At 48.1% G+C, this 27,586-nt stretch overlaps 1 protein-coding gene across 7 annotated transcripts in view; it reads right to left on the reverse strand.

Moving 5' to 3' along the window:
• KAZN (kazrin, periplakin interacting protein) overlaps positions 1-27,586 on the reverse strand; it is a 236,425-nt gene that overhangs the window by 127,429 nt on the left and 81,410 nt on the right. Inside the window, exon 1 of one of the 7 annotated variants that reach the window (XM_025198098.1) lies at positions 12,502-12,823. The exons of 3 other annotated variants lie outside the window; for them this stretch is intronic. In XM_025198098.1, coding sequence (XP_025053883.1) covers positions 12,502-12,574 — 73 coding nt within the window. In that variant the 5' untranslated portion in view covers positions 12,575-12,823. Of the gene's footprint in view, positions 1-6,347; positions 6,546-6,890; positions 7,136-12,501; positions 12,824-27,586 lie in introns of those variants that run through there. 3 more of the 7 variants (XM_025198106.1, XM_006018825.3, XM_025198099.1) reach the window with 3 other exon arrangements.

Genomic DNA, 27,586 nt, shown 5'->3' on the forward strand with positions numbered 1-27,586 from the left:
CGGTGGCTGAAAAATCATGTACACAGTTCATGGCTCAGATCAACACAATACAAGCAGAGGCGGTGAAGCAGACAATACCCGCAGAAAAAAAAGCTTGTGAAGCGCCACATAAAAAAGAAGCAGCGACAGGTCAGTTTACAGCGTTACTGTTTTGTCGTGACCACATTACACAGAGCCATGGACATGGTTTGTAGGTCTTGTCTGCAGTTATACTGCGTGCATATCACACATTAAAATTCAACAACTGGTTTTTTAAGATGGTCTCCCCATTCTGTTTTAGTTCAATTTGGCTTTTGCCCACTTACAAAAGGGCGGAAAGCCGGTCTTGTGGCTAAACTGCAAGAACGGAGGCGATCCAGGTTACATTTGCAAAGATTTCTTCTAGGACTGTATATAAGTGATGCATCAGCCTGATGAAGCCTCAGTTTCTCTCTCTGTGGAATGGGAGTAGAGACAGCGCATGAGCTGACAGAGTAAAGGTGAGGCTTAATTAATTGTTCACAAAGGAAGTGCGCCTCCTCTGAAGTTCAGAGGCATTTCTACTCTCAATGCAAACCCATAAATCTGCTTAGATTGGTTTGAACTAGGCCTCAGTGTGATACTACACGGAAACTTAAAACTTGAAACCAGTTTTCACATGGTTTTGAGTTACTGCACAGATACAGTATATTTGATGGCTTTCCTGACCACATCTGTGGTATAAATAAGACAAAGACAAATAGAGACATGAGCTGCCCGGGGTAGATAGACATTCCAATAAAGTCCAAAAAGAAAAGCCAAGTTAATGGGACAATGATTAGTCTGCTGGGAGCAAAGGTTATGGCTCTTGCTGAAGAAGTTCAACAAAAGAGTCCAGAGGAGAACCCAGTGGCATTTATGCAATTCCCTGAGAAAGAAATAGAGATAGTTATAAAGAAAAAACAAAGACACCTTTGCTGGCAACACAGCAAGAAGCATAACTGTGATTTCCAAGAGTGCCTGTTTCCACAGGCGGGAATAGGAGGTTTATGTATCACCGGGCATCGACATTTTTCAACTGTCTGGAAAAAAGGCAGAGCAAAAGAAGTATGTTGTAGAGAGGCTGAACCTTGTTGCGCGGGAGAAAGGAGAATAGCCGCTAACATGGGAGAAGTATCTGGGCAGCAAATTGGCAAGGAGGAGAAAAATGACCCTTGGTGATGGGAGCATGAGTTAAATCGATGCCAAGGTGACTATTATTGGGCTACAGCCCAGAGGGTCTTGCTGGGAACTGGGAATCCCACCGTACCAGATGCTCTTCAAACCCATCCGCCATACTTGTGTGTCTCCGACACTGCCGTGCCCGAACACCTCCCCGTCTCTGCAACGCAACTCATGTTCAAACCGAGCGTCTTGCCTGCACCGAGCATCTCTGACAAAGCGGGGAACTGAACCTGCCCTCTCAAGCTAGGGCTTTAAGCACTGGACCACTCTTCCTTTCTACAAACACAAGGAAAAGCCTGTCCCTTCCTCCACGTTCCCTAATCAACATCACACACAGAGTGGGAGGATTAAAGCAAGAGGGCTTTGAAAAGTTTATCATCACTCTCGCACTGGAGAATGCAGTGCTCCAGGGGCAGCTTTTCAAGATGAATAAGCGTATTTATTATTGTGCTGGATCCAGAAAGGGAGCAGGGATTTCGAAAGAGGAGGATACAAATGCCTTATGGATGGGGATAAACTAAATGAATCAATAGAAAAGGTGAAAACGGCAGCAAGGGAATGTTAAAAAGACAGGGAACGATTCTAGCTAAGCCCAAGAAATATCTTGGATGGAAATTAAAGGCAACCTTGCCTATCGTGCAGGATGCCACAGTCAGTTCAGGTAAGGAGCTCCAAAAAATGCTTCAATCGATGAGACGAGAGAGACACCTGGGAGGAGGCATGAATTCTGGCTATGGGGAAGTCCAGTTCCCGAGATGTGAATTTGGCTGAAGACACAACATTTTTAATAATGTCTTGCGCTGCTTGGTGCCTGGCAGAACAGAGCGAGGCCATTCGAGCCTTATGGCACTTCTGAAAAACAACCAAATGTATACGCAGGAGTGCGTCGAGCATCCCCTGACCACGGCGGATGACCCACGCTCCACCAAAGGTCATGCAATTCAAGCAGCGGTCTTGGTCCCATCAGTCTGGTTCTGCCACGGATACAAAATCATGTCATTTTGTTTTCTATATTGCATTCAGCCCCGCTTCCACTTCAGGCTTGACACTATTGCAAACAGCCAATATCTCAACAGCCAATATCCTTTATGAGGATAAAGGGATACATTCCCTTCCCAACTGAAAGCTGAAATTTTAATATAATATTTGCCACTAGTCAGTGGCTAGACAGCTTTAACTTCCAGCTTCTCGTGACTTATCACAGTGCTGCACATAAAAAGAAGCGTCTTTGTAGTTAAAGTCAGTATCCGGGATTCATTTGGATAAATTAATTTTTTATTTTTAAAAACACACTGCATTTGGCATCAGCTTTGCCCTAAAAGGGTCTTAAAAAAATGGATGGGAATGAAATATCTTGCACACAATGCTGAAACGCAGGGGAGGAGTTTCCAGGGGAAAATCTCTGAAGGAAACGGGGCAAAAGGCTTGTTAGGCAGCCAAACAGGGCTGAGAAAAAACCCGGAAGGATCAGATCACTCAAACATCCTTGGCATTTACAATCCACTTGATGAGGAAGCTTCGCTGGGCCAGAGGGCTCCAAAAAGTTAATTGACCTCAAGGAAGCAATGAACTGCCAGGATATTCCCCTTGGCTAACGACTGAGCTTTTCCTTAGCTTGTTTTCCATTCAGGATCACGAAGCCAGAACTAGATGCATTGCTCCACGCCCAGCTTGCCAGTTTTTAAATGGGTCTCTCACCCCATTCTCAATAAGAAACTAGGAGGCAGTGGTGTTGATGCCTACACGGTCAGATGGGTCACTAACTGGCTGGAGGGCTGCACCCGGAGGGTGGTGGTGGACAGGTCTTATTCGACCCGGAGGGATGTGGGCAGTGGGGTCACCAGGGCTCGGTCCTCGGACCCGCGCTGTTCAACATCTTCATCAGTGACTTGGGCGAGGGGGTAGAAAGCACCCTGTTCCAGTTCACAGATGACACTAAGATGTGAGGGGAAGTGGGTATGCTAGTAGGAAGGAACGGGCTGCAAGCGGATCTAGACAGGTTAAAGGGGTGGGCGGATGAGAACAGGATGGGTTTCAACACTGACAAATGCAGGGTGCTGCACCTGGGGAGAAAGAACCAGCAGCAGACCTACAGGCTGGGGAACTCCCTTCTCATCAGTGCAGAGGCAGAAAAGGATCTTGGAGTCATCACTGATGCCACAATGAACATGGGCCGACAGTGTGGGGACGCGGTCAGGAAGGCCAACCGCACCTTGTCGTGCATCCACAGATGCATCTCAAGCAGGGCCAAGGAGGTGATCCTCCCCCTCTACGCGACACTGGTCAGGCTGCAGCTGGAGCACTGCATCCAGTTCTGGGCGCCGCACTTCAGGAGGGATGTGGACAGCACGGAGAGGGTCCAGAGCAGGGCCACCCGCATGGTCAGGGGCAGCAGGGCAGGCCCTACGAGGAGAGGCTAAGGGACCTGAACCTGTTCAGCCTCCACAAGAGAAGTCCGAGGGGGAACGTGGTGGCCTGTTACAAACTAGTCAGGGGGGACCAGCAGGCATTGGGGGAGTCCCTGTTCTCCTGCGTAATCCCAGGAGTTACAAGAAACAACGGACACAAGCTAGCGGAGGGTAGTTTCAGGCTAGACGTCAGGAGGCGCTACTTCACTGTCAGGACGGCTAGGAGCTGGAACCAACTTCCAAGAGAAGTAGTGCTGGCTCCTACCTGGGGGTCTTTAAAAGGAGGCTGGATGAACATCTGGCCGGGGTCGTTTGACCCCAGTGCTCTTTCCTGCCCATGGCAGGGGGTCGGACTAGATGATCTCCTCAGGTCCCTTCCGACCCTACCTACTATGAAACTATAAACCGAGACTGGCTGAAAGTCCAGAGGGAAGGAGACTGAGTGATGCTAATAATAAGCCTTCTACGTTTGTAACTAATTCCAGAAAAAAGAGAGGGGATTCAATTTGGTCAACAGGATCAGGCATGACAAGAAAAAGTAACTCGAGTTCCTACCTTGGAAAGTGCTCTGCGGCTTCAATTGCCTTTGAGATCAGCACTGGATGGGGTCAGGCAGGAGAAGAAGGAAGAGCCAACAGCTTAAAAATCCCTTGAAAAGCGGATGCTGAGCTCACTACCAGAGCAACTAAGAAGCTGCAGAGGCCCACTAGATTTTTTGGAGGGGTTTGACCCCTGGGTTTAAATTTGATCTAGTCCCTCTCATCCCAAACAACAAGATGAATGACGAAGGTCTCTAGAGATTAAGGGCCAAATCTGCTAAGGCGGTTAGGCGTCTGGAGTGCAGAGTGGTGGTAGTTACGGTCTACTCAACAGGTGCCCATTTCGTGTTGTAACCACTCCCAACAGAGGCATCTTACCACCTTTTCAGACACCTCTACGTATGGCGTGTCTCTCCAGTCTGGAGAGCCAAACCCAAGCCACATTTCCTCCTAGAAGTTTTTAAGACTATAAAACTCATATATACTTTTTCAAAGCACTGCCTGGGCTTATTGCAAAAGTGTCACAGATACATCACCACTTCATCTAACACGCGGTAGCAAGAACATGCACATCTCTACTACTGCCCCCTACTCTTCGGGAGCTGGAGTGCTCTCATACTTGCCATATTACCGTGACAGACAGCATTAGTGAGGATTTTACTTTAGTTCAAACGGGAACTAATGTCTATGTTTGTTCCTCCACTATTGCCATGAAGTCCCAAGTGACCAAGCTGTCCAGCAGGGTGACAGACCCGAAGTCACAGTTTGCCACCGATTTGTCACAATCCTTTGATTTAAGGAGGAAAAAAAAAATTGTTTTAAGTTGCACCCTGCAATTCTTCAGAAGCTGTGTTCAGAGAGCATGTGCGTTTATCTATATTGATACACACGTGTAGCTACAACACAGACTATTCGGACCACAGCTGCACCTGATTACACAGCACGGTATCGCACTATCACAGGAGATAACAGCACTACTAGTCACGCTGACCGAATCTCAGTATGAGGCAGGGCACTATACAAACCCATGGCCCGCACCGCGAAGTGATTTATATCACGCTCACCTGACACCTTCCCAACTTCCTACATGCACTTTTTTTTTTTAAAACAATAACAATAAAACCAAGCACGTCTATCCGCAGTTCAACCAATCAGATTCTCCTTGCAGCTCCCTGTTCCCCGTCCTCCGGGGCTACATGGAGGCTGGAAGGTTTCTCGTGCTGCGGGACAGAGTCCACTACGGGAGGACTCGACTTTGAGAGGGTGCTCGTAGGAGCACAGGGAAGAAAAAGAAACCTGAAAGACACTTATAGCGATCTTCCTTTGCAAATACAGGGTCAGATCAATGAAGGTATATTGAGTTACACTGGGTGAGGATTTACTCGAGCAGCGCTTTGCATCAAAATTTCAATCTGATTCATCAGGCATCCAGGTTGCAGCTGTATTGGTCTAGAGGCAAAAGGAATCGGGACTCGTGGGAGAGGTGATCTCTCTTATTAGACCAACTAGTTTTTTGCAAAAAAACCCTCCCAATTCTTTAATTGCGGGTCTGATTCGTCAGCATGTGAAAGAGGAAGTACTTCGCAGAGGCAGCTGGAGAAAATTCCTCAGCTTCATCTCCCCGTGGCCCCGACCTGAACGCCTCCCGAACAGCCGTCCCGGTCAAACGGAGGGGTCAGCTTATAAACTGGCAGCACATTGACAAACCAGTTTATGAACTTAAACTTCTCTCCAGTTTCCGCCGTGACGCAAGACGGGCTAACGATATACAAAACAGCCTAACACCGCTTGTGCCCTCCTACCGCTGTAATGTCCCTTTCTATATCTCTCAAGGTGCCAAAGGAAAAACGCAGCCATTCCCCATTTCTTGTCAATCTTTCATCCTCCAGGATGAAAAAAAATAAAGAAATAAAATTACAAAGGAAGCCAGCTCTTTCTAACCCACTTACTGAACAACTCGGCAGTACGTGAGCCCGGGCTTACAAGTGGTCTTAAACACTTCAGAAAAAAACACACCCTAAAACCTCGCACAGATAAATGAACCCGCAATCAGACTCATCGGAATCAAAGCATCAAAGCCAGTCGAGATTAGCCCAGGCAAAGAGTGCACGTCTGCCGCTCCCACTCTCTTAAAGGCAAGCACTCCTCAAAGCAGATATTAAAACTCCCCTCGCCGCGCTGCAATCCTGAACCTAAGCGACTGAGCGCCCGCACCTACCTGAAATCTGGGGAGTTATTTTTTTTCCTGGCCTGCAGCTCGTGGGATCCCAGCACGCCCACCTCTCAAAACACCCGGCATCGGGCCTTCCTCCTCGCGCTACGAGAGAGTCAAGGGCAGTCCCGCAAACGGTTAAAACATCCCCGAGCAAATTAACAAGTCATTTGTGAGTTTTAAAAGCAAGAACTTTCCCACACGACTCCCTTGCAACATCTGCTCCGCACACATGCTTGCGCTTAACAGACCGGGGTGGGTTTTTTTTTCTCCTTTTCCATACGCAGCTTTGCCCGGATCAGAGCACCGAGGATTGCAGGGGAAGAGGGAAGGGGAAAGGGGGGGGAAGCGGGGAGGAAGGAGACTGGAAGACTGTTTCAATTAACGTGAGGACCCGCGGGAAGCACCGCTGGACAATAGGCGAGGCCTGAAAGGAAGACTCGCTCGCTCGGCTCCTTGCACACAACTGCACACAGTTGCAAGCTCAGCCCTCGCTTAACCCGTGTCTAGCCTGGGCAGGGCAGTGGCATCCCGGTGGCACGCACGTACCGGGCTTGCTCTCCTCTCTGTCCGATTTCATGGTGGGAGGGTTTTTTTCCCCCGAATGGCTAGAGATCGCCGGCTGTCACTCTCCCTCGGCCTTGCTCCCTGCCTTCCCCCAGACTCCTCCCCGGCAGGGCAGGAAGTGCGATGGGCTCTACCTGTGCCGCCTGCAATCTGACCCCTTCGCAGGTTGCTGAGCGTGTTGTGCATGAGGTCACGGCACGGAGGTGTGGCCTCCCGTCCCGGGACTCGCCCAGCCCCTTGCTTAAGGTGCCCGGAGCAGGGACTTGGGAACGAGGAGCGCTCGGCGGGCTCCACCTGGTGCAGTGCCCAACCCCTCCCCGGGCCGGGGGAGGATCCTGCCCTGCCCTGCCATCCCTAACACCTGATTTCCGAGCTCGTCCTCAGGCAGCTGGGGTGACCTTGGAGCAGAGGTGCTGCAGGGAGCAGGGGGGAGAGATTTGGTTTGAGATCAGCCTTGCTCCGCACGAATAAAACCCCGAGTCCAGTCCACGCTCGTTTGCAGCAATGTCTGGTAAGAGCAACAACTCCTTACAGCAGCCTCTCCCCTGGGAACAATTTGCACGCCGTGTATTTAGCTGCTGCTCCCAGCAGCCACTTGGGACTAACACAGCACTGGGGACCTGACCAGCTGCTGCCAACAAGTGTTGATCCTGTCATCAGAACATGCCATCCAGTCTGCCACACCTGTCCTGGAACCGGGGAGGTTGCTCGCAGGGCTAACACGGATCGATTAGTAACCTGGGACGCTGCCTGGGTCAGTGGACGCTTCGACAGGCAACATGGGCCTCTTTCAGCTCTGCCACTGAGCTACCATTTGGCCTTGGGCAAGTCACCTCTCCTCTCTGCGCTTCTGTCTGCCTTATCTACTGCGCTCGACTATTTGGGACATGTTCTCCCGCTGGGTCCGCATCGTGCCTACCACAACAAACCCCCTTATCATTATGGTTAAATTTCCAATGGCGCCTAAAGGACCCGGACTCTTAAGTCCAACTCTCAAAGTGGCCTCAGGTACTTTGGACTCTATTTCTTGTTGCTTTTCAGCACCGCTTAGGCTTCAGCCACTTTGGAAACAGGATGCAGGAGTCAAAACCACGAAGGTGTTTTTTTTTTAAAACGTTAATGCTACTAGGATACAAAAAGCAAACAACACAGCTTGTTTGCCTTATGCCCCCCAAACCCTAGCTATATGCTGGCTGCACCCAACACTAGCCTTCTCCCTATAATGGTACTACCTGTAGTACAGATCCGCTGCTGGTAGCAAGGATGGGGAAACCGAGTCACCAGAAGGCGTCATGCAGTTCTGCGTCGGACCGAATAAGTGACTCAGAAGAGCAGCTGTGTAATACGGCGCCTTGTGAGTTGTTGGTTGAATCCAGCACAGTCTGGAAGTAACTGAAAGCTGCTCCCATCTGCTGCCTGCTTGACTGTGTATGTGCAATACACTGATTTTTCACAGAGCAGTTGTTACTGGGTAAACTTCCACAGCACAAACCACCCCTACCACTCACGGCGTGGTCTCCCAACAGGCCGTGGGGACCAAACTGCTGAGACGTGGTCTCTCCGAGGTCAAGGTTGGTACGTTGTGTGTGGGGAGGAGACGGCCCTGTGCTGCTAGCCCTGCTTCTATTCACTAGGGGCTTTAAATCGCTAGGGATGACAACCTGCCCCTTTTCATCAGCTTTAAGTCACTAGCAAGTTTTTCTAAAGCAGTATATGGCCCTGCTCATACGGTCAGACTCAAATGGGCTACAAGAGGCGTTTACCGAGCTAACAACGTAGGAGAACATATGCACACTGGGTAAACTCCTATTCACAACCCAATGTCTTGCACCACCTTCTCCCACTGCCCCCGCACTCCCCACTAGCTCCTCCATCCTCACTTAGATTAATATGCCAAGTGAGGCATGTTATACTCCATATCTCGGGAGCAGACGGCACTTGCCTGGAAAGCTCTGAGGGTGGAGGACAGGACAGATCAGATGGCAGTAGATGTGTCCAGAGTGGGTTTAGGGGAACAGAGAGCAGAGAAAAGGTAAGGGGGGGAATGAAAAGGATTACAGCAACAAAAACAGAGAGGAAAGGAAGGGGGAGATGCTTTTGTAAGTTAAGGTGTCTGTAAAAGTAGGCCAAAGAAGGAGTATGTGAGCAGGAAGAGAACAGGGGGAATAGGCATCACCTGAAAAATCAAGCAGATTTCTAGTGCTTCCCCCTACACACACCCATTGATTTAATTATATCCCCTACTATTAGTTGTTTTTATGCCTTGGGCTGTGTATTGCACATTTTACAACTCTTGTCTTCAAAACCAGACCCTATTTGTAATTGATTTGCCCTGTCAGACAGGTGGACAACCAGGCAGATGCACTTTGGATGCACAGATTTATGTCCATCTTTTTAGTGCTCCTTGTAATAGCAAAGATGGAGCCATAAATATTGACTGATTGGATGGATGGATGAGGCCCTTAGATGGGCAAACACAATCCAGATGGGCTCAGGTGACCCCGTTTTGCACTACTGTCCTGCTAGCCGGTCAAGGCTGGTCGGTAATTGGCTGAAAGAAGATAGCACAGGTCATCTGGAGCATAGCCCATAGGGCACAGCCTGCGATACACCTGTTTTATCGTCCCCACTCATGCACAAACACCTTTAGGCCTGGTGTTAGGAAATGGCTGACAGGTGTGGCTCCTCATGGGACATCTGAGCACAGCTACTAGCACGAGTGAAGTCACTCTCTCCTCAGGCAAGGTGAGTTCATAGGCACTAGGGGCTGGAAGAGATCTCGTGAGATCATCGAGTCCAGCCATAGGCAAGAAGTCAGCTGGGATCAAGTGATCCCAGCAAGGAAAATATCCAGATGTTTTTTGAAAGAGTCCAGAGATCAGTGTCCTTAGCCAAATGTGAACCCCCAGGATCTCAGCCCTAGGAGCTGAAACAATACCTACTTGCACCCAAATGCACACAGACCTTTGTCCTTCTGCTTCCATTTCCAGTCACCGATCTCTGCAAACCGTGGTGCATTTAGCCTCACCACCTGTGCAGAAGCATTAGCTCCATTTTACAGGTGGGGAAACTGAAACGCAGAAATGTGAGTTGATATGTCCGAGCTCATGCACTGAGCAAAGGCACCCAGAGCACCTAGCTACTTCAACATGAACCAGCCCTCCTCCATCGATGCAATGAATACAGCACGATGAAACCATCACCAAATACCATAGAGCCAGCTGTGGCTATTGCCTGGTTGCCCCTTCTGGGAGGACCCTGTAGACATGCCTCTCTACAGCCTCGCGTGCATCTATCCTGGAATCGGAGTTGGGAGCTTCAGAGCGCTCTTCCTTACACCTGAGCGATACAACAGCAGGACCAACCTCGACTCTTATTGCAGCCTCTCCTGACCCCAGCTAGCAGGGTGCTATCTGCCTCCGATCCGCTTCCTTCTCCCCCGAGTCCACCCAGATGCTTTGAAAGGAGGGCTGGCTGGCTGGATAATGTTTATGCACAGCAGGCTTCAGCCTCTCTCCCAGCCTGCAAAGTACAGTCAGCAGGAGTCCAGCATCTAGCACACTAAATCAAGATCATTTGGGGTTGTTACTGCCCAATCTGCCGTCATTATACTGCACAAGAGCAAGGGGAGTATAACACTGCTCGGCCTTCCTGGAAACAGTTTGTGGGTGGCTGGGAGGCGTTTCTTTCCTGCTGGATGTTTGCTCCCAGATCTAGATCTAGGGCCCTGCTGATGCTTCCTGCACGGTTCTGCCGGAGCATCGTCACCGAGTCAAAAGAGCTGAGCCACAGAGATGGGGTTCAAAACCAACCCCCGCCCCAAGCCCAGAGTTGTGGCAAGCATGATTTTAGTTCATCGCCTCTCAGCATTTGCCACACGTGCTTTCTCCCGTGAACAAAGTGGCCAAGATGCACAGACAGAGGATTCATTATGTACCAGCTTTGCCTGAGTCTCAAGACTAATATTCCCAAGCCTGCACGCTGCATGCTGACATCTCACATTTTTGGAGCAGCTGTGTATGTGAGATCATTTTGCTCTTTGTAAATAAGTCTGTAATCCCACTGAAGGCCACCCATATTTTCATGGCTGTCTGTGGTTATGAACCAGCTACCAGCTAAAGGAAGGGGGCAGACAGAGAAGGAGAAAATCCCCAGTGTCTCAACATCCAAGGAGATCCGCAGTTTTGAAACCAAGGATGTGGAATTGCTGCTTTCCCTGATGAGGCCCCGCTCCCTTTCTTTGTTATGACTTGAGGTCAGACAATGACCCGTCACCCTGACCCGATGCTGACATGAAAGCAAGCAAAAAAGGTTGACTGGAGACAGCTAGGGGAGAAGGTCAAATGGCAGTTTCCACTCGAAACATCCCCGTTCCCAGGGTTTGGGAGAGAACTTGCTCATTTTAATCTCTAGAAATGTATATATTTATTTTCTGAAACGGAAAGAAAAATGGGCTTGGAAGCGTTGTGACCCTGCTCCTTCTACAGTCTTATTAACTCATTGCTTCGCAGCCCAAAATACTGGTTTAATCACGCTGCTTGGTTTCATTCCTGCCAGTGTATCGTTACTCAACCTGGAGCAGGGACAGAGAGGAACTGGAGGGACAGACGGGGCAATGGAGGAGACTGAACCAGCAAAGCCCAGACTGCGAGGGACTATCGCTGAATGCATCAGGAGGAGGAACAGTTGCTCTGACCCAAGAACCAGTGGGTATCAACTGGCCAGGCATAACATTTAGGCAGAAAATGAGAAAACTGCTACTAACCATCAGAGAACACGTGTCTGGAGCAGCCTCCCAGTAGGACCGGTGGCGGCAAAGGAAGCCTAGTGACTTGACCAGGTTATGGACTGGACAGCGTGTCATGCTGCCCATGGGAGCAGAGGACCCAACTCGATGACCTGAGATCCCTTCCCGCCCTACAATCCTATTACTTATCTAAGGACACTGTATGGCCCCACTAAGAGCCAACTGAAACCCTGAAATGCTTCGTTCCAAAAACGTACACATAAGATATTTAAACGCTGCTAGAATGCTATTTTTCCTCCTTCCCCTGCAACACGGAAATCTGGTGAAAATCACTATTTTAGCAAAGCATCCATATGCATAAGCATCCATATCCATATTCCTACAGAAAGTATGGTTCATACTTTCTGTAGGAATATGGTTCAACCAAAGTTTCTTTGGCCACTGAGCCCACTGCCCCAAATGCACGTCCCCAGCTGCAAGTCCCTTTTGAAGTCAACGGGACGGAGATCATTGCCAGCCCACGGCGCCAGGCAGCCATGATCTCATGAATTTCCACGGATGGCGTGGACGGCCTGCTTTGGGAAGCTCCTTGTCTGCAGTTCAATCCTGCCAAGATCCTCTCTAGAAAATGGAGGAAGATGGCCTGCATCCTCGCAGCATCCTCCTACAACAGGGTTTTCTTTGCATGAATCACAGCTGCTCTTGTGAAGCAGATACAACTTCAGGAGTAAAGGTCAGCCTAGAAAAATACTGTAGGTTTTTAAACAATGTTGCTCTGTTTCTTCATAAAACTGTCCAGAAGGGGGATTTGCTTTTGTTTTCTCATTTTAATGAGTCAGTTCCTACCATCTGCCTTTGTTGCATGGTCTTGGCTGGTGTGCGGTGTTTGGCTTGGCACTGCCAGTCTGGGTACTGACATGGTGGCACACAACTCCCTCACACTTGATGTCACTCAAATTGCCGAGACCAGATGCCAGCATGGAAAATAATCTAAGCTCCCTAGAGTTTCCAGTGCTGTTCCTTAACAAAGGAGAGTTAATCCCCTGCCTCTCAGGCTTTCAGTAGCAGCAGCCTGCACGTCTTCCAGAGCTGTGGCTTCCCCCTGCGCAGGGCCAGCGGGCAAGGGACCTCCTTGTATTAGCAGCCACGGACTGGACTAGCAGCAATCAATCCCCAGCCTGCTGTCAGTAGGGTTATCTATTAAAAAAAAAAAAAAAAATAATAGAGGCTCAGTGATGACTGGCTCCCTTCATTAGTGACACTGTGGCATGTTCCTTAGGTATCTGACAATACCCTGCCCAGGGAAAGGGTATGCCCACAAAGGAGCAAAGCATCTCTCTGCGTTTCCTCCAGCCAGGCCCAGTGACACTGCTGAAGCTCCTGATTGCAACTTCCCCTCCTTTCCTGCCAGGCCTCTCTCAACCCCATCTCAAATCTCTGCTCCCTTCTGCTGCCACTCCCCTTCCATGGCCTGTCATCCCCCATCCCTCCTTCTTGCTCTTCTCCTTAGTACCATAACTCTTTTAAAGACCCTTGGGCTGGAGAGGCATCTGGCTGGACCCCAGCGCTCTTTCCTGCCCAGGCAGGGGGTCAGACTCCATGATGTGTTGAGGTCCCTTCCGACCCGAACATCTGTGAATAACTAGACCAGTACCTATGGGAACAAATCAATCTGGGTCTTTTTTTTCCTTCCTCAGATCCCTTGATCCTTCCTTCACCTGTTAATGAGCTGCTCAGTCTCATCATTTCCTCTCTTTCATGCTGATTCTTTATCACTGTTACCCATCTCTTTTTCCCTACCAGTGATCCTTCTTCTTCCTTCCCCTCCACTCCCTGTCAGTCTTCTTTCTCCTTAATCCCTGCTGCCGGTCCGGTTGTTTTTCTGCTTCCCCACGTCCTCCAAGAATTTGGTCCCCAATGGTCCTTAGTGATGACTGCTGTTCTCCCTCAAGTGCCGGAGGACACTCCTGGTCTTCACTCTCATGTCCTACCCTATATTTGCTGACCAGAGCTTTCAACGGCATTTGCCTTGAACTGCCGTAGGCCAGTTTCTACTGCAAGCACAAACACGGGTACTTTAAAAACAAACAGGAAAAGTAGAAACCAGCACCAAGGCAGGCCTGCCTCCAGTACCGCTGGGTACATCTGAAAATGGAGTGGATGTTATCCATTTATTGGAATTACACCAGATGCCCTCTTATGCTGTTTGGGGCATATCCACTCGGTAATTCTACCTGTAGTTCGGGAAAAAGTGTTCCTCCAACGTGTGTGCTGGTTAGCTGCACCTCCGTGTTGCAACCATTAGCCTCAGGTACCTCTCAGACTCTCAAGGCAAACCTTTTAGTCTATAGCACCTGCCTACAGCACGGCTGGTGGGATGCTCGCTGGCCACTGGCAGACCTCAACGAACAAGCGTGTTCAAAACCTGCAAACCACTGACCCTGCAAGACACCTCTTGAACCTGTGTAACCTCCTCTCCACCTGTTTGAGCTACCTTTCACATGCTGCATCAAGCCCCAGCACGTCTGCTGAGTCAGCCTGCAGTGCGGTCCGTGTGGGGCTGCGCTACAGCCTGCTCCAGACAAAACAAGGAGTGCAACAAGGTGGATTCTGAGTTCATTTACACTCGGACTCCAGTTACTTCGATGGGTTTATACCACTGGAACAGAGATGAGACTTTGGCCCTTAGCATTTGTGAGCCAAGACTTATCCCTTTATTTTAGCACAGTGCTAATGTATTGTATCAACATATTTTATACACATACACACACATGCATATATATATATAAAATCCCTTCCAAGTGACCAGGAACCAGGCATCTCAGGGTTAATTATGTCAGCGTTCCTTTAAGAGGAAGTGAAGTTTATTAGCCTCGTTCCCTCTGATTGGATTTTACTAGGTCTGATGGATAAACTGCATGCCTCCATCATACGTCTATCTTGGGTAATATGCATCTCCCATTCAGGATTGTGAGGGAACCAAACTGACTCTAAGTTAGCAAGATAATACCACTGTGCTCCTCCACACATCTTTTTTTTTTAAATCCAAGGCTCTCCAAAGCACTCTGCAAAATTTTGCAGGGGGACAATGCCCATTTTACAGCTGGGGAGAATGAGGCACAGACTGCTGACCAAGCTCCTATGCAGACGTAGCTCCTATCTCCTGCATTAAGAATGACCACACTTCCCAAATCCCTGCAAAACAGTCTCTAAAAATGTCCTCTGCGTTCCTGGAACCCCCTACACTCAGGAATGGCTATAAATAGGTACGTAAGGAAACAGGCTCTTGCCAGTTTTTACTGTAACTCCAGTTACTGCTGTGCCACCTCTCCTCACTGACCTGAATTTAAGAGGGCAGGAATAAAAGTCCCACATTAGCAGTGTCAGACTGTAGGGAGCACTGAAGTCAAGAGTTTTCCCCTACTGAAACCTGTGCACAGCCCAGAATTTACCCACGACGCAGAAAGAGAGATCAAACCCTCATGTCGTGGCTTCTCACCACCCCACACCCAACTGCACTATCACACTCCAATCAAGAGGCCATTCTGCTTCTTCAGCAATATTTGTCTCTTTGCAATTAGGCAGGTATGCAGAGCTGCCGAAGCATAGACACCATGCCGCCGAGTCAAGGACGGGGGAACAGCCATGTGACAAAGGCTGGCACGAGGCCTGGGCTGGCGTGTTTGCTCCTGTTGAGTAAGTGTGAAGCTCTGTTGGCCAACACGCGTTAGTCACATCTGTGGTACAAGACCAGGGAGTAGGGTAGTAGTGGTGCTGCCGGCGTCATTAAGGCTAGTTGGCCACCAAAGGTTGCAGAGGTTTCCAAGACGGTCAAGCAAGGTTGCTTTTTGCTTTTTTTTTTCTTTGAAGTTAATGCTGCCAACTCTCCAGCATTGCTCGTGTGTTCCTAACTGGTTAGCTGATTAATGGTCCCAAATGGAAAGTGCCTAGAGAAATGTGGCTAGCTATTTAAGATCTTGCCTATGCATGATGGGATTTCTAGGTGGAGTGGATGGGCTTGACTGTGTGAATGCAATCCTGTGGTGGGCTGGCCTGCGTCAAGACCCATTCGGAGTCTTTTGGGTCAGGGTCTCTTGCTCTTCTCTCTTCAGAGGGGGGCGAAAGAATCCTGCATCCTTCGGCCATTGGTTACTCCAGCTAGAAACTGAGATGAAGAAGTCGCCATGGTGATGAGAGATGCTCTTCTGGTTGCCGCTGATCTCACTGGCATTTCAAAAATGCAAAGCGGAGCCACCGCCTGGGAACACAATGGCCCTAACAAGCTTCAGAGGATTTTGTGACAGTTCATAACTGAGGGACGGGGGTGTTGCTAACAGAGTTTGTGCTTTACTTGTGGTTGAGATATACTCTTTAAACCCTGAAAGGCCAAATCCTATGAGACGCTGAGCATCTGCAGCTCCCACCGTCTAGCCCTAAATGAGATTACTTTGATAATTAATGATAGGCAGATAGGTACAGAGAGCTCAGTGAGCTTTCAGATGTCCAGGAAGCCAGAGGGGAGGTCGCAGGCAGATGGAGCAGCTGTAAACAAACGTTATACAACCTGAACCGCACATGCATGGCGATGAAATTTGTCTGGCAGAGCATAGCACGACAGCCACTAGTCAGATGCAGGCAGAGCAGTAAAAAAGCCAGGCAATTACCCCGGTGATGACTCCTGCCTACCCCACGGTATTATGTCTTGGCAGGTTTTGCACCGACAGGCAAGATGTAACAGGTTTGATCAGAGAGTACAGCACACCAGGTCTAGTGCCTGTGCTGGGCAAGGTGGGTGGGAAATTATTACCAACAGCATAATCAGAGTCTGCAGGGAACTGAATTCAAAGCTAAGTTCAGAGAAAGGTTTTCAAGACTTGGAAAACCTAAAAACTTCAGCCCAGATATGTGCACGTCTGGCTCAATCTGTAGTTTCGGGTGAAAAGATTCCCTCCTAAATCGGAAGGATTTGGCAGTTTGAGCCGAACTGCCCTGAAACATTTTGGAGCTCGCCCTAAAGTGAAGCTCAAGATCAAAGTTAGAGGAGAAATGGTGATGGGGAAAATAGATGACCAGAGACGGAGGGAGGGAGAGAGAAGAGCGGCCTTGGGGTTGAGGTATGGAGATCGGACTCAGGTGATCTGGAGTCAATTCCTGATTGACCTCAGCTTGCTAGGGTAAAAGAGAATACCTCCGCGCCTCACAAACCTGTCTGTAAAGGGTAACTATCCTGCCAGCTTCCCACCCCTCTCCCCACCTTCTTTCTTTTCTTTTGCTTTTGTTTTCAAATTAAGCACCGAGTTGCAAGTCTTCTCCACCGTGCTCAAGTCCCTGAAAAATTGCTCAGACCACAGTTGGGCAGGTCCTCCACCTCCTTGACGCTTTTTTATGAGTTATGGGGCACAGGATGGAAAGCAGATGCATTAATACAGGGGTGTCAAACATATGGCTCATGAGCCAGATCCAGCCTAGATGCTGTTCTATCTGCTGGATTACCAATAGTTGGGAGACGGGGTTAGGAGACATGGCTTGTCACAAAAATCAGGGCCCCTGGGCCCTGATGGACATTGCTGTCAGCAGCAGAGAGGAGATGAGCAGGGGAATGAGGGCTCAGCCTGCGGCCACTTGACCCCACCACCAATGCTGGACCCCTACTGCTGCCCCCCAATGCAGTGCCACGAAAAGCCCCATGGTCCAGTTCCTGCCCAGTACCCAGGGCAAGTTTGACAGCCCTGTATTAATGGATTTTCGAGGTCTTGAACAGGGTAGACTAGAGTCACACTTAAGCACTGAATGGGTGGTGTGGGATTTGGTCCTAAACTCTTTGGGCCAGGGACTGCCACTTACTGCATGTTTATAGTGCCGGGAAAAACCGGGTCCCCATCTCCTTAGGGAACACCACGCAGTACTGTGGTACACATAACAAACAGTACTAGTTAATGCTAACCAATAACCTGGCCCTAGACATCCTAGCACATGGAAAATAAAACCAAAATAACCCTCCCCCAAATCAGCAGAGCATCCCACAGCATCAATCCCTGTAACTGGACAGTCGCAGGCCCTAGCACCTTGGTGAACTTTCCACTTGGAAATGGGAGAGAGAAGACTATCATCCACATCCAGGGAACTAATTTTGCCAAAGAAATAAATGACCATGAAGTTTCAGGTCAGACTGATATGTCGTCATGTGTGTTTTCATCACAACTGTGTCAGAAAGGTGCCCTGCGGACCAGAAGGGTCAGGGCTCTCCTGTAGTTCTTTATATAACCCTGCCATCACTTTTCTTAAGAAGCAGAGTAATTTAACCTAGTCCTAACTTCAGCAAGATCCTTACACTAAAAACCTGGAATGATCTCTGTTCTCAGTGGGACCAATTATTATTTTAAAGCCCTTTTTTTTTCCCCCAGTCCTGTCCCTTCATTGTCCTAATGGTCCTCTTCAAATGGTTCATTAAAAAAAAAAAAGATAAAACGTAGAAGTTTTATTTTTAAAGAACGTTTCTGGAAAAAATGATTGTGTTTTTTTTCCCCTTAAATCCCTGATGGGTATTTTACATTTTGAAATATATTCAATGATAAGCAGTGAGAATACTGGGGGCTTTTCTATAGGTCTGAAGAGGATAATTAAAATGGCCAGGGAATAGAGCTCAGGGACAGGCCACTTTGAAATGAAACGGAGGAAAAACTAGTCAACTAAATATGCAAAAGAAAATAAAGGCAAGCAAGATGAGCAGGAAAGACGGGGCAGATAAACGGAGCAATAACATAGATTGCAGGCTTACAGGTTAGACAGACAGATGGACCGGCAGATCATGGAGCAGCTGAGAAGGATCTGCCAAAGGGCTTGTAGTAAGCGCCGAAGACAGCCCAAGTGGGATACGGGCGTGGAGGAGGACTCGGCGCTGATGGAATAACTACATCAGGGTCCTGCAACCTGCCTGACCGGGATGGACCCACATCCCCGCTGCCTCGGATGCATATGGGAAGAGGATGGAGGGAAGAGGGTGCAGCTGCTCGAGTACTTGATGGCCTATAGTAAAGCCAAAGAGAGAAGATGAATGGGTACATTCAGTGTATGACTATTATCATGGCCACACCTAGTACGTTCCTCAGCTAAGATCATGTTTTTGTGCTGGGCATTGCATAAACAAATAATAGGAGACGGTCCCAACCCTGGGGGAGCTTAAAATTAATGAGTGTATTCATGTCATTTGATTCCTGTCCAGCCAATCAGTGCATTACCTATAGGGAGGCCATCAGTACTTTGCAACAATGAGGCCAAGTCTAATAAGGGGCAATAAATCTAGACATAAAGAGCTCTGGAAGTGACACATGGCACAAACTCCACTGCCCGGCCTGCAACAAAGAACTGGTTGTAAATGTGCCTAATCCTCATGTCCTTACTCAGTCAAGACTCCCACTGCATAACAGGCATTGTGCCCAAGGAAGGAATAATAATAAAGACATCAATGAGAAATGTTATGGGTTGCAGTAAAAGAAGGCAGCTGAACCACGCAGACTTCCTGTGACCTGGATACTCCTTTTTTGCAAGGCAGGTCGGACTCTGAGGATCCCGTCCAGCAGCTAACGACACGCAGCAAGAACTCCCTGGTGCCGGCCCCGAGGCTGGGTCCTCGGCACTTCCACCCAGCAGCACTTCTCCGGTTGCCAAGAGAGTCGAACAAAACACACCGGGGTGGGTTCTCCGCTCTATGTGGTTATTACATCCCAATTAATGTCAACAGGTGTTGACTGCCAGTCTGCCTAAATTGCAGTACAGTCCCAAAGGGATACTGTGCATCTCTCCACTTCCTGTCCTACCCTGCACAGCTTTTCCCCGTGTGCTGTAAAAACAGCTCAGAAGTTGTTAGATTTCAATAGTGCTCTGTAACCTGTGAAATGCTTTAAGAGGTTTGCATTTGCAATGCCCTTCTCCTGGATGAACTCGGTGTTTTCATTTTCCCCTTTCAAAAATCTCCACCTGAGCTATGGGAAGCAAATAGGATGTACAGCTTCTGTGCTGACCAGGACAGCTCCACAGACATGGCAAGGGGAGATCATGAGCCTCCATTTAGGTAACAGGACATAATATTGCTTTTGCACTCAATAATCCCTGTTCCCAGGATGTGGGCAGGAGTGCTGAAAAGCACGTAAGGGAATTAAGGATCCAAACCTCACTGAAATTCAATGGGAGTTGGGTACCTAACTCCTTTGGGTTGCAATCAAAATCACACCCACACGTGCACGCAAATCCCAGTGTTCACCCACCCACGCACACACATGCACGCACGCACACTTATGCAATTAATCTGGAATTATAATCCCAGTGTAGAGACCTCATCCAAAGGCTCAGCATTACTCCTGTATAAATCCTCAGTCCTAAGAGCATGGCAGGCAGCATTTTTATTTTTATTTTTTTAACTATTTGCAGAAATTGGTCTAAATGATTTCAAGCGAACACCAAGTACCATGGATGGAGCTATGAAAATCAGAGGGCCTTTTAAAAGCAAAATGTTCCTTTCCCTCACCCTCCACTCTGCTTCACCGAGGCTGAGCGATACAGCCAGAGTTTGGCATGACTTTTCCTCCCCTACAGAGGCTGGCGCGGCTGTTAGGCCAACAAAACATGAAAGGAACGGTATTATCCTTTGGTTGGTTCAAGTGCGGCGATGACATTTAAAACCAACATGATCTTCATGTCTGAATGGGTAACCTTAATGAGCCGGGACACAGATTCTTTAAAAAAAACACAGAACCCCCCCCCTTAATCCTGTTAAAAGGGACAGTGGCAGAAAAGGATTATGTAAAAAGATTCTTCCCCCACAATGCTAATGCAAGAACATCTTGGATTACTTTGAAGTGGCCTTAAGGCAGCACGATCTACCTGGGAGGGCACTAGACCAGGACCTTGAATTTCTAGTCCTGCCCCTGATCCGCTGTGTGACTTAATGCAAATCCTTTACTGCTCTTTACCTCTTTCCTCTCAATCTCCGGTTGTTTCTTGTTTCTTTATACTGCAAACTCCTCAGGACAGGAATTGAGACTGCATGTCAACAGGACCCCAATCTCAGTCGGGTTCCTAGGTGCTACTATAATACTGTATTATTCCTAATGACGATGCACACTTTTTGCAACCCCTGCTAGGCTTTTAGCTGCCTGCACTGTTGGTTTATTTAGTGCATGAAGGAACAGATCTAAGGGCTGAATGTAAATCCCACCACCAAGCGCCTGAAAGGAACTAAAATTTGCATTCTGGCTTTGCTGTGTGTCTCATAAAGCAAAGAACTTGCCTGCTATTTACCTCATTATCCTCTTGATATATTGAAAAACACGGGCTCATCCTGTGCAGTGCTGAGTGCTGACTTCGGTGGGTGTGGGGGTCAAACTCAACCCAGAAAGGTATGGAGGTCTCCCTTTGAGACGCTCAGTACCCTCCAAGTACCTTGATGTCCAAGCAGCAATCGATTTGGAGCACCTCCCAGGACTGGACCCTATGTACAAGCCCAGTTTGTGCTGCAAGCCGGTTTAGCGCTCTCGTTTTCTTTGCAAGCGGCACACAAACATAATCTTGTGAATGCCTGAAACATGGCCTTTTCCATGAGCCTGCAACCTGCTCCTGTCAATCAGATCTTGGATGCTTCACAGAAACAAGGGCTCCTGCTTGTTCCTGACACACAAATATGACTAAATAGCACAGTGGTGAAAGAAAGGTTGTCCCATGGGGAAAAGGAAGACACCAGCCACTGTCAGAGCCAGGGCTTAATGTCTGCTGTGAAACGCAGCAGAGAAGAGCAATATAAGAGAAGCCGGGATATTGCCGGCAGCAACCCAAAGTGACAACTCGTGATTATGAAATCGCAAGGCACTTAGATTTGTTTTCAGGAGGTAGAAGGGGCTGAGCGGGAGGATGAACAAAGCAGGGAAACTGAATTAAAAATCCACCACAGAGGAGCAAGGTATTTTAGTCTGGTGGCCTTCTTGGTCCCTTAAAGGAACACAGACTACTAAGAGTTAGGGGCAAATCACAAAAAGTGCTCCAAGTCCTTGTTGTTCTGGAAAAGGAAGGGCAGCAGGAACTCTCTGGGAAACCAGCCCTGAATTTATGGGAGAAATCCTCAAGTCCGAAATCCTATGAATGTGCTTTAGCAAATGCACGGCACAAACCGAGTGCCACAGCCCTGCAAAGTGGCATTTGTCGGTAGCAAGGCCACCGTAAGGGAGCCAGCGTGGCCCAGGCTCAAGCTGAAGACTCAGATGCACAGAGTTCAAGGGCCATTTGAATAAATGCTTTTGAAATGTCTCCTGGCAAAAGCCAAACCTGGCTCCCTGAGAAATTCAAGTTTACTCCTGATTTGAAAACTCCCGAAGTGGTGCAGGGGCGTCATTTAAGAAGTCCTGGTATGGATCGACTTCTAAAAATGACAGCGGGGAGGAAGACGGCACGTCTGGGTCAGTGATGCTCGATGAGAAGAACTCTTGGCACCAACACCACGAAAACCAGTAACACAGAGAAGTCCCCGGGGTCTCAAAAAGCAGGGCACAGCACACTGTCACCCATCCAGTGCAACACAGTGAGCTAGTGCCCGACGGGGCAGGGCTTGGACTGGGGTCCAGCAACTCTGAGCTCCTCCTGTCCTCCTACTTTTCTTCTCTTTTGTTCCCCAGTCAAGTGCAATGAACTTGCACAGACCCAACCAAAATGAAATGAATAGCAGGCCGGCCGGCCATAAGCTGGCTGCCTGGGGGAACAGTGTACCACCGGGGTGGGCAGGACAGGCGATGACAGACAAAGCTTCGTCCGAGTGCTGTCTAAACGAATGGTCATGCCGTATGCATGACTCATTGCCCTCACCTGTTGCAACCTCTGCTGTTCAAATGCTCCACTGCATCACCAGCCCACGTCAGCACTGCCACAACCCTGCAAGCCCTCCTTCCTGCCTGTGTCTTCATTAGGTTGCCACCTTCTGTCCTGTCCGGACAACTACCCCTTGCATCACTGCCTTTGCTTATTCCTGCCTCTGTCCAGCACCCCTAACTGGCTGGCACTGCAGCCCCTGCCCACCATGCAGAGGCCCAGTCTGCAGCTAGCGGTCCCATTAGGAACTTTTGCACTGACATTTTCCAGGACATGCACAACCAACGTGACCTGGATCCAATGAGTTCTTGATCTAAACCACCAACTTCTTTGTAATGGGGAAACAAGTCAGGCATCATCTCAGGGATCCACAAAGACCTCATGCTATTACCTTTATTAGGCAAAAACATTCGTCGGCATTTGAGGGAATGAAACACTTGCTGATGCAGTAGCTACAGCCTGTGTTCAGCAAAATCATGGCCCCAGCTCCTCGTGATCGGTCTAATCTTTCCAGCTGAATCAGCGATTGCCTGTACAGCTGCTGGATGGCAGAAACTTCACTTGGCAAACCAAGGAAGAAAGATCCTTCAGGTGAGTCAGGGCTTAAAACTATCCAACTCAAACATCTGCTGGTAATCGGCATTCAACGTGCGAGTCTGCCAGTCTGAAGAGGCCAAATGAACCACAAAAGTGGGCCACCAAAGTCCTATGTTATTCCACCCCCAGATTTCCACCCAGCCCTGTGCCAGGGGGTTACAGGGATGTTCATGCCTGAGAAGCCAGCTGAGATGAGGATCCATTGTGGCCGGGATCCCAAACTGGTTCAGGACTCCTGGTTTCTAATGAGGCATGGCTGTCGATTCACTACATGATCTTGGCAGAGCCCCATCATCTCTGCTGTGCACCTCTGTCTCTGGATGGTAATACTTGATATAACACAGAGAAGAGATTTCAGGCTTCTTTACATCAGTTATGCATCACTTTGAAACCTTTAGATGGAAGAGACTATGGAAGCATAAATGATTTTTAGAATAAAAGACCCAATCAGAAAAGGGCTGGGACGGAGACAACTAGAAAACTAAGACCATGTTTGTTTAATAATGTGGGGACAGTAGCCAAAGACGGAGGATGTGCCAGCAGCCGGATCAAGGAAGGGTTGAAAAATTCCACTTCTAAGTGCATGATGATGATCTCTGGCACTTGGCTTAGAGGGATAGCACAAAAGAGGAAGGCAACTGCCCGTGATAAGTCCCCTTGGACTCAGAACCCATTTCCTGTGCAGCTTTTTAATGGGAACAGTTGATCTGTTTGTACATTTATTTATATACTGAATCTCATACAGTTCTCATCTAAGCAAAGCTCCTCCTAAATATTAATTCTTTTATCCTCATAATACTCCCTGGTGGCAGTGACCATGGGGAACCTCCAGAGAAGTCATGTTGTGGGTCAAGGGAGTATCCGGTACAGCGGTTCAAAAATATCCCCATCCCCTATGAAACAAAACCAAATCTTTTTGAATTTCCCATGAAGAGAGATCCCACTGCCCCCACTCCCAAAGAGTAATTTTAAATCCAATACAATCCAAAAGTTCTGCTCCGATTTCAGTTTTTAAGAAATATATATACGTATAGGAGAATAGACATTTTAAAAAGGTGTTTTAATTGAAGGGTTTCATACACTAGGCAGCATTTTTTTTTTTAGTTCAAAATGAACTTATCTTGAAACCAATGCATACTTTCACAGAACATTTTCATTTGCACAAATTGGTACTTTCAGACAAAGATGTTCAGTTGGCACAGGCCCTCGGAAGTATTATTGCCCTTGTTTCATCAAGAAGGGACTGACATAGGGCAGGTCACTGCCTTGAAGTCAAAGTCAGTGGCCCAGTCAAAGTCTGGGACACAGAAACATCACCATCCTAATTCCTATAGCCCAATTATTCTCCTTTTGCACTGGCTGCAATTTCTCAATTAAAATGAACTTGGCTCCTGATTTACACCAGTCTAAGTGAAAGGAGACTCATTTGCTGCCTCCTGACCCAAGGGTATTATCAACTGGAAGTTTTACTGGAGATTATGACTCTATCAGTCTGTCTCCAGGGGAAAAAAAATGTGGTGAAGTAATACAGTAAAAATGCCCCAAAGATAAAACTGGGTGTGTTACAATGCAAGAAAATTAACATGTCAGCTCCACCTATGTAACGTATTGTGCTTGTGGGGAGATGAAGCGCTCATGAATTTCTCGGCCCCCATGCAGAGATGACAAGGAAATGCTGGTTTGAGGAACCGGGCCCCCACTTGCTATACCATCCTTCCTAGGACTGCTGCAGCATTTGTTAGCAATCAAAGCCTGCTCCTCACACATCTCAACCTTGGGAACTGCAACAGCCAGTGAAGCGGCTTGCAGCTGCTGTGAGTATAAAATATGCTGCAGCCTTTTCGATCCAATTTGTCCAGCTTTGCCTGCCCTGCTCCCATCCTGCGTGTCTTCTGTTTTTGCTGATCAGAGTTATAGCACAGGGGTGGGGTAGGGGCTTGTGTCATTAGACCTATAAATGCTAAAGGGGAGGTAAGACTTCTAAGCTAAGCACCCTTGTGCATCAATGCAAGATTAGATCCACTTTGTCTAGACATGCTTTATTCCCCAGAGCGCTGTAATTACCTGGCTCTCAGTACCTTGCAGAGCAGAGGGAACAGAAAAGGTTTTTAGCTGCAATACAGAAACCAGAGAGAAAAATCTCACAATTGCCCTCTAACGTTTAGTAAGAGCTCAAAGAGCAGGGACCTTGCTGAGGAGAAGCCTTATTGCTCTGGATCTGTAATGTAATAGCATAGAGGTTTTGCTGGGTGCGCTTAGATGGTGAATAGACACTGAAGATCTTCCAGCTCAACGTTAGTACCGTGGGCTGTGTGTGTGTCCAGGACTTTTGCAAAAGTCTTTTTGGTACCGTTCAGCTTTGACAGAGCACAACTGAATCGCCACGTGCCAGCAGCCCTGCAAGCCTCCATTACATCTCGCCACTGCTTCCCATAGCCTGGTGGTATCAACGGCACAGAGTTCAGTGTAGGAGGTTAGAAAGCTTGTTTCAGGTAATCGCAGATTCCCATCTAAATCTAAGACCTTCCCTACCTGTCCCTGAGACCCACCTTTAGACTTCTTCCCATATCAGCCCATTGACCAACACGCTCTCTACACCAGCAGACCCAGCTCAGGGCCTTTCCGCTCTCCGTTGCTTGGGATGGTCTCCCATGTCAATCAGATCTTGCACCCCCATGTTCCCCTGAATGCAAGTGAAGTGCACAGTGTCTGCTTTGAAATGCCATGCCTGCAGAAAAGCAGGCAGCCCTGAGACCTGTTGAGTGTCTCTTCAAGCTATGGCATTCAATTATATCAGCTTTCACAAAGGCTGTGCAGAGCAAGGAGGTTTACGTCGATGGCTCTCTGCTACAAAAGTCCTATGTAATTTAATAGAAAATAACAGGTTTTGTGGAAGGACATTTGATGCCAAAAGCTTGTCCAGCAGCTCTCCCAACTATAGAGTTGGTCCAATAAAAGAGTTGGTTCCCCCTCCTCCTCCCCACTAACTAATAAAGTTGGTCCCCCCGACTCCCAGAGCACATGTATAAATGCCCACCAACTCTACTTTAAATGGTCTATAGAATTTAACAGAATTTATCTCAACTACGGGTACATTCATAAAACCCACAGCAAGGATTCCAGTCTACACCGTGGCCTATGGTCGCGGACCAAAACAGCACTGGCTGAGCTCCGATATCAATGAGTGTGATTTCTATAAGACCTTGCTAATTTTTTATGGAAGCTTATTGATGTTACCCCTATTACATTTTTCAGGACTTTCTAATAAGGGATCTACTTAGCCCTTATATAGAGACTTTCCTGTTCAAAATGCTTTGTGCATGACTACTGTCCCCACAACCTCCCGTAGAGGTATTCAGCTAAGTAGCTTTAATCCCATTTTACCAAATGGGTAAAACGAGGCACAGAAGTTAAATGAGATGCCAAACAACAACAAAGAAAAAAAAACAACCCATTGAGTATCTGAACCAGGACACGAAATCAGATCAATTTTTGATTCCTGGACCTGTGTTCCCACCATAGCTCGATCTCTCTTTTAGCGTGGATCATTCGGGCAGGACCTCCAGTAAAACTGCAATAAGCCTGGCATAGTTCTCACTTACATAACTCCTTTCCATCCAGGATCTCAAATCTTTCCCGAATCGATTCGGGACAATGATTCAAATCACCAAATTGAATCACTGTTCGTCAAATCGGCTGAATCCGAAGCAAATACTAGTCGTTTCGCACAGGCCTAATAGACATACTAACAAGCAGAGTACCCAACACAAAGAGCAGGCATCAGTGTGTTAAAAGGCATGTAATGTAGATGGTAAAACATTTTTCCCCTCTAACGCACAGCCAGGGAGGCAGAGTGGAGATGATGGGTTGTGTTTTCAGTGTAGGTTAGACAGAAAGCGGGGACGGGATGAACATCAAAACCCACAATCCAACACCCTCAAAACCTCCGACGTTGGGGATTTAAGATCAACGTGACCTGCTTCCGATTATCTGGGGGGTTTTGCAGAACCAAAATTAAGCAGAATTTCTAATAAACATATATGAACGTATGACACAACAATGGCAAAGCCAAGACCTTGTCCTTTTTGCCTTCTGAACCCGAAGGCCTCCTTTCCACAGAATATATCCTTACCAGCATTGTTCCCCGGGTCTCTAGGGTTCCTGTGGTGGAGTGGAAGACAAAAATCTAAGAAAAAAAAACCCCCCAGCGGCAAATAATTCATACCACTGAGTGGTGACAAATACAGTCCATCTCCTAAGAAGATTAAGTTATTTAAAATCTTACCAAAGATTTACATATTAATTTCCTTTTGTTTCTTCCCACCACCGCACAGAGCACCGGACACCCGTGCAGCATTTCCCAAGCATAACTCACCTGGGCTGGGATGACAACCCACAACTTTGGGCCTGTAATGACTTTAGGGTGATCCTGAAGACACCACAAAAGAAGACACCAGGAAAGAAATCTGGGACGTTGTGGCTG

This window comes from Alligator sinensis, unplaced genomic scaffold (genome assembly GCF_000455745.1).
Source record: "Alligator sinensis unplaced genomic scaffold, ASM45574v1 scaffold569_1, whole genome shotgun sequence".
Taxonomy (NCBI): domain Eukaryota; kingdom Metazoa; phylum Chordata; order Crocodylia; family Alligatoridae; genus Alligator; species Alligator sinensis.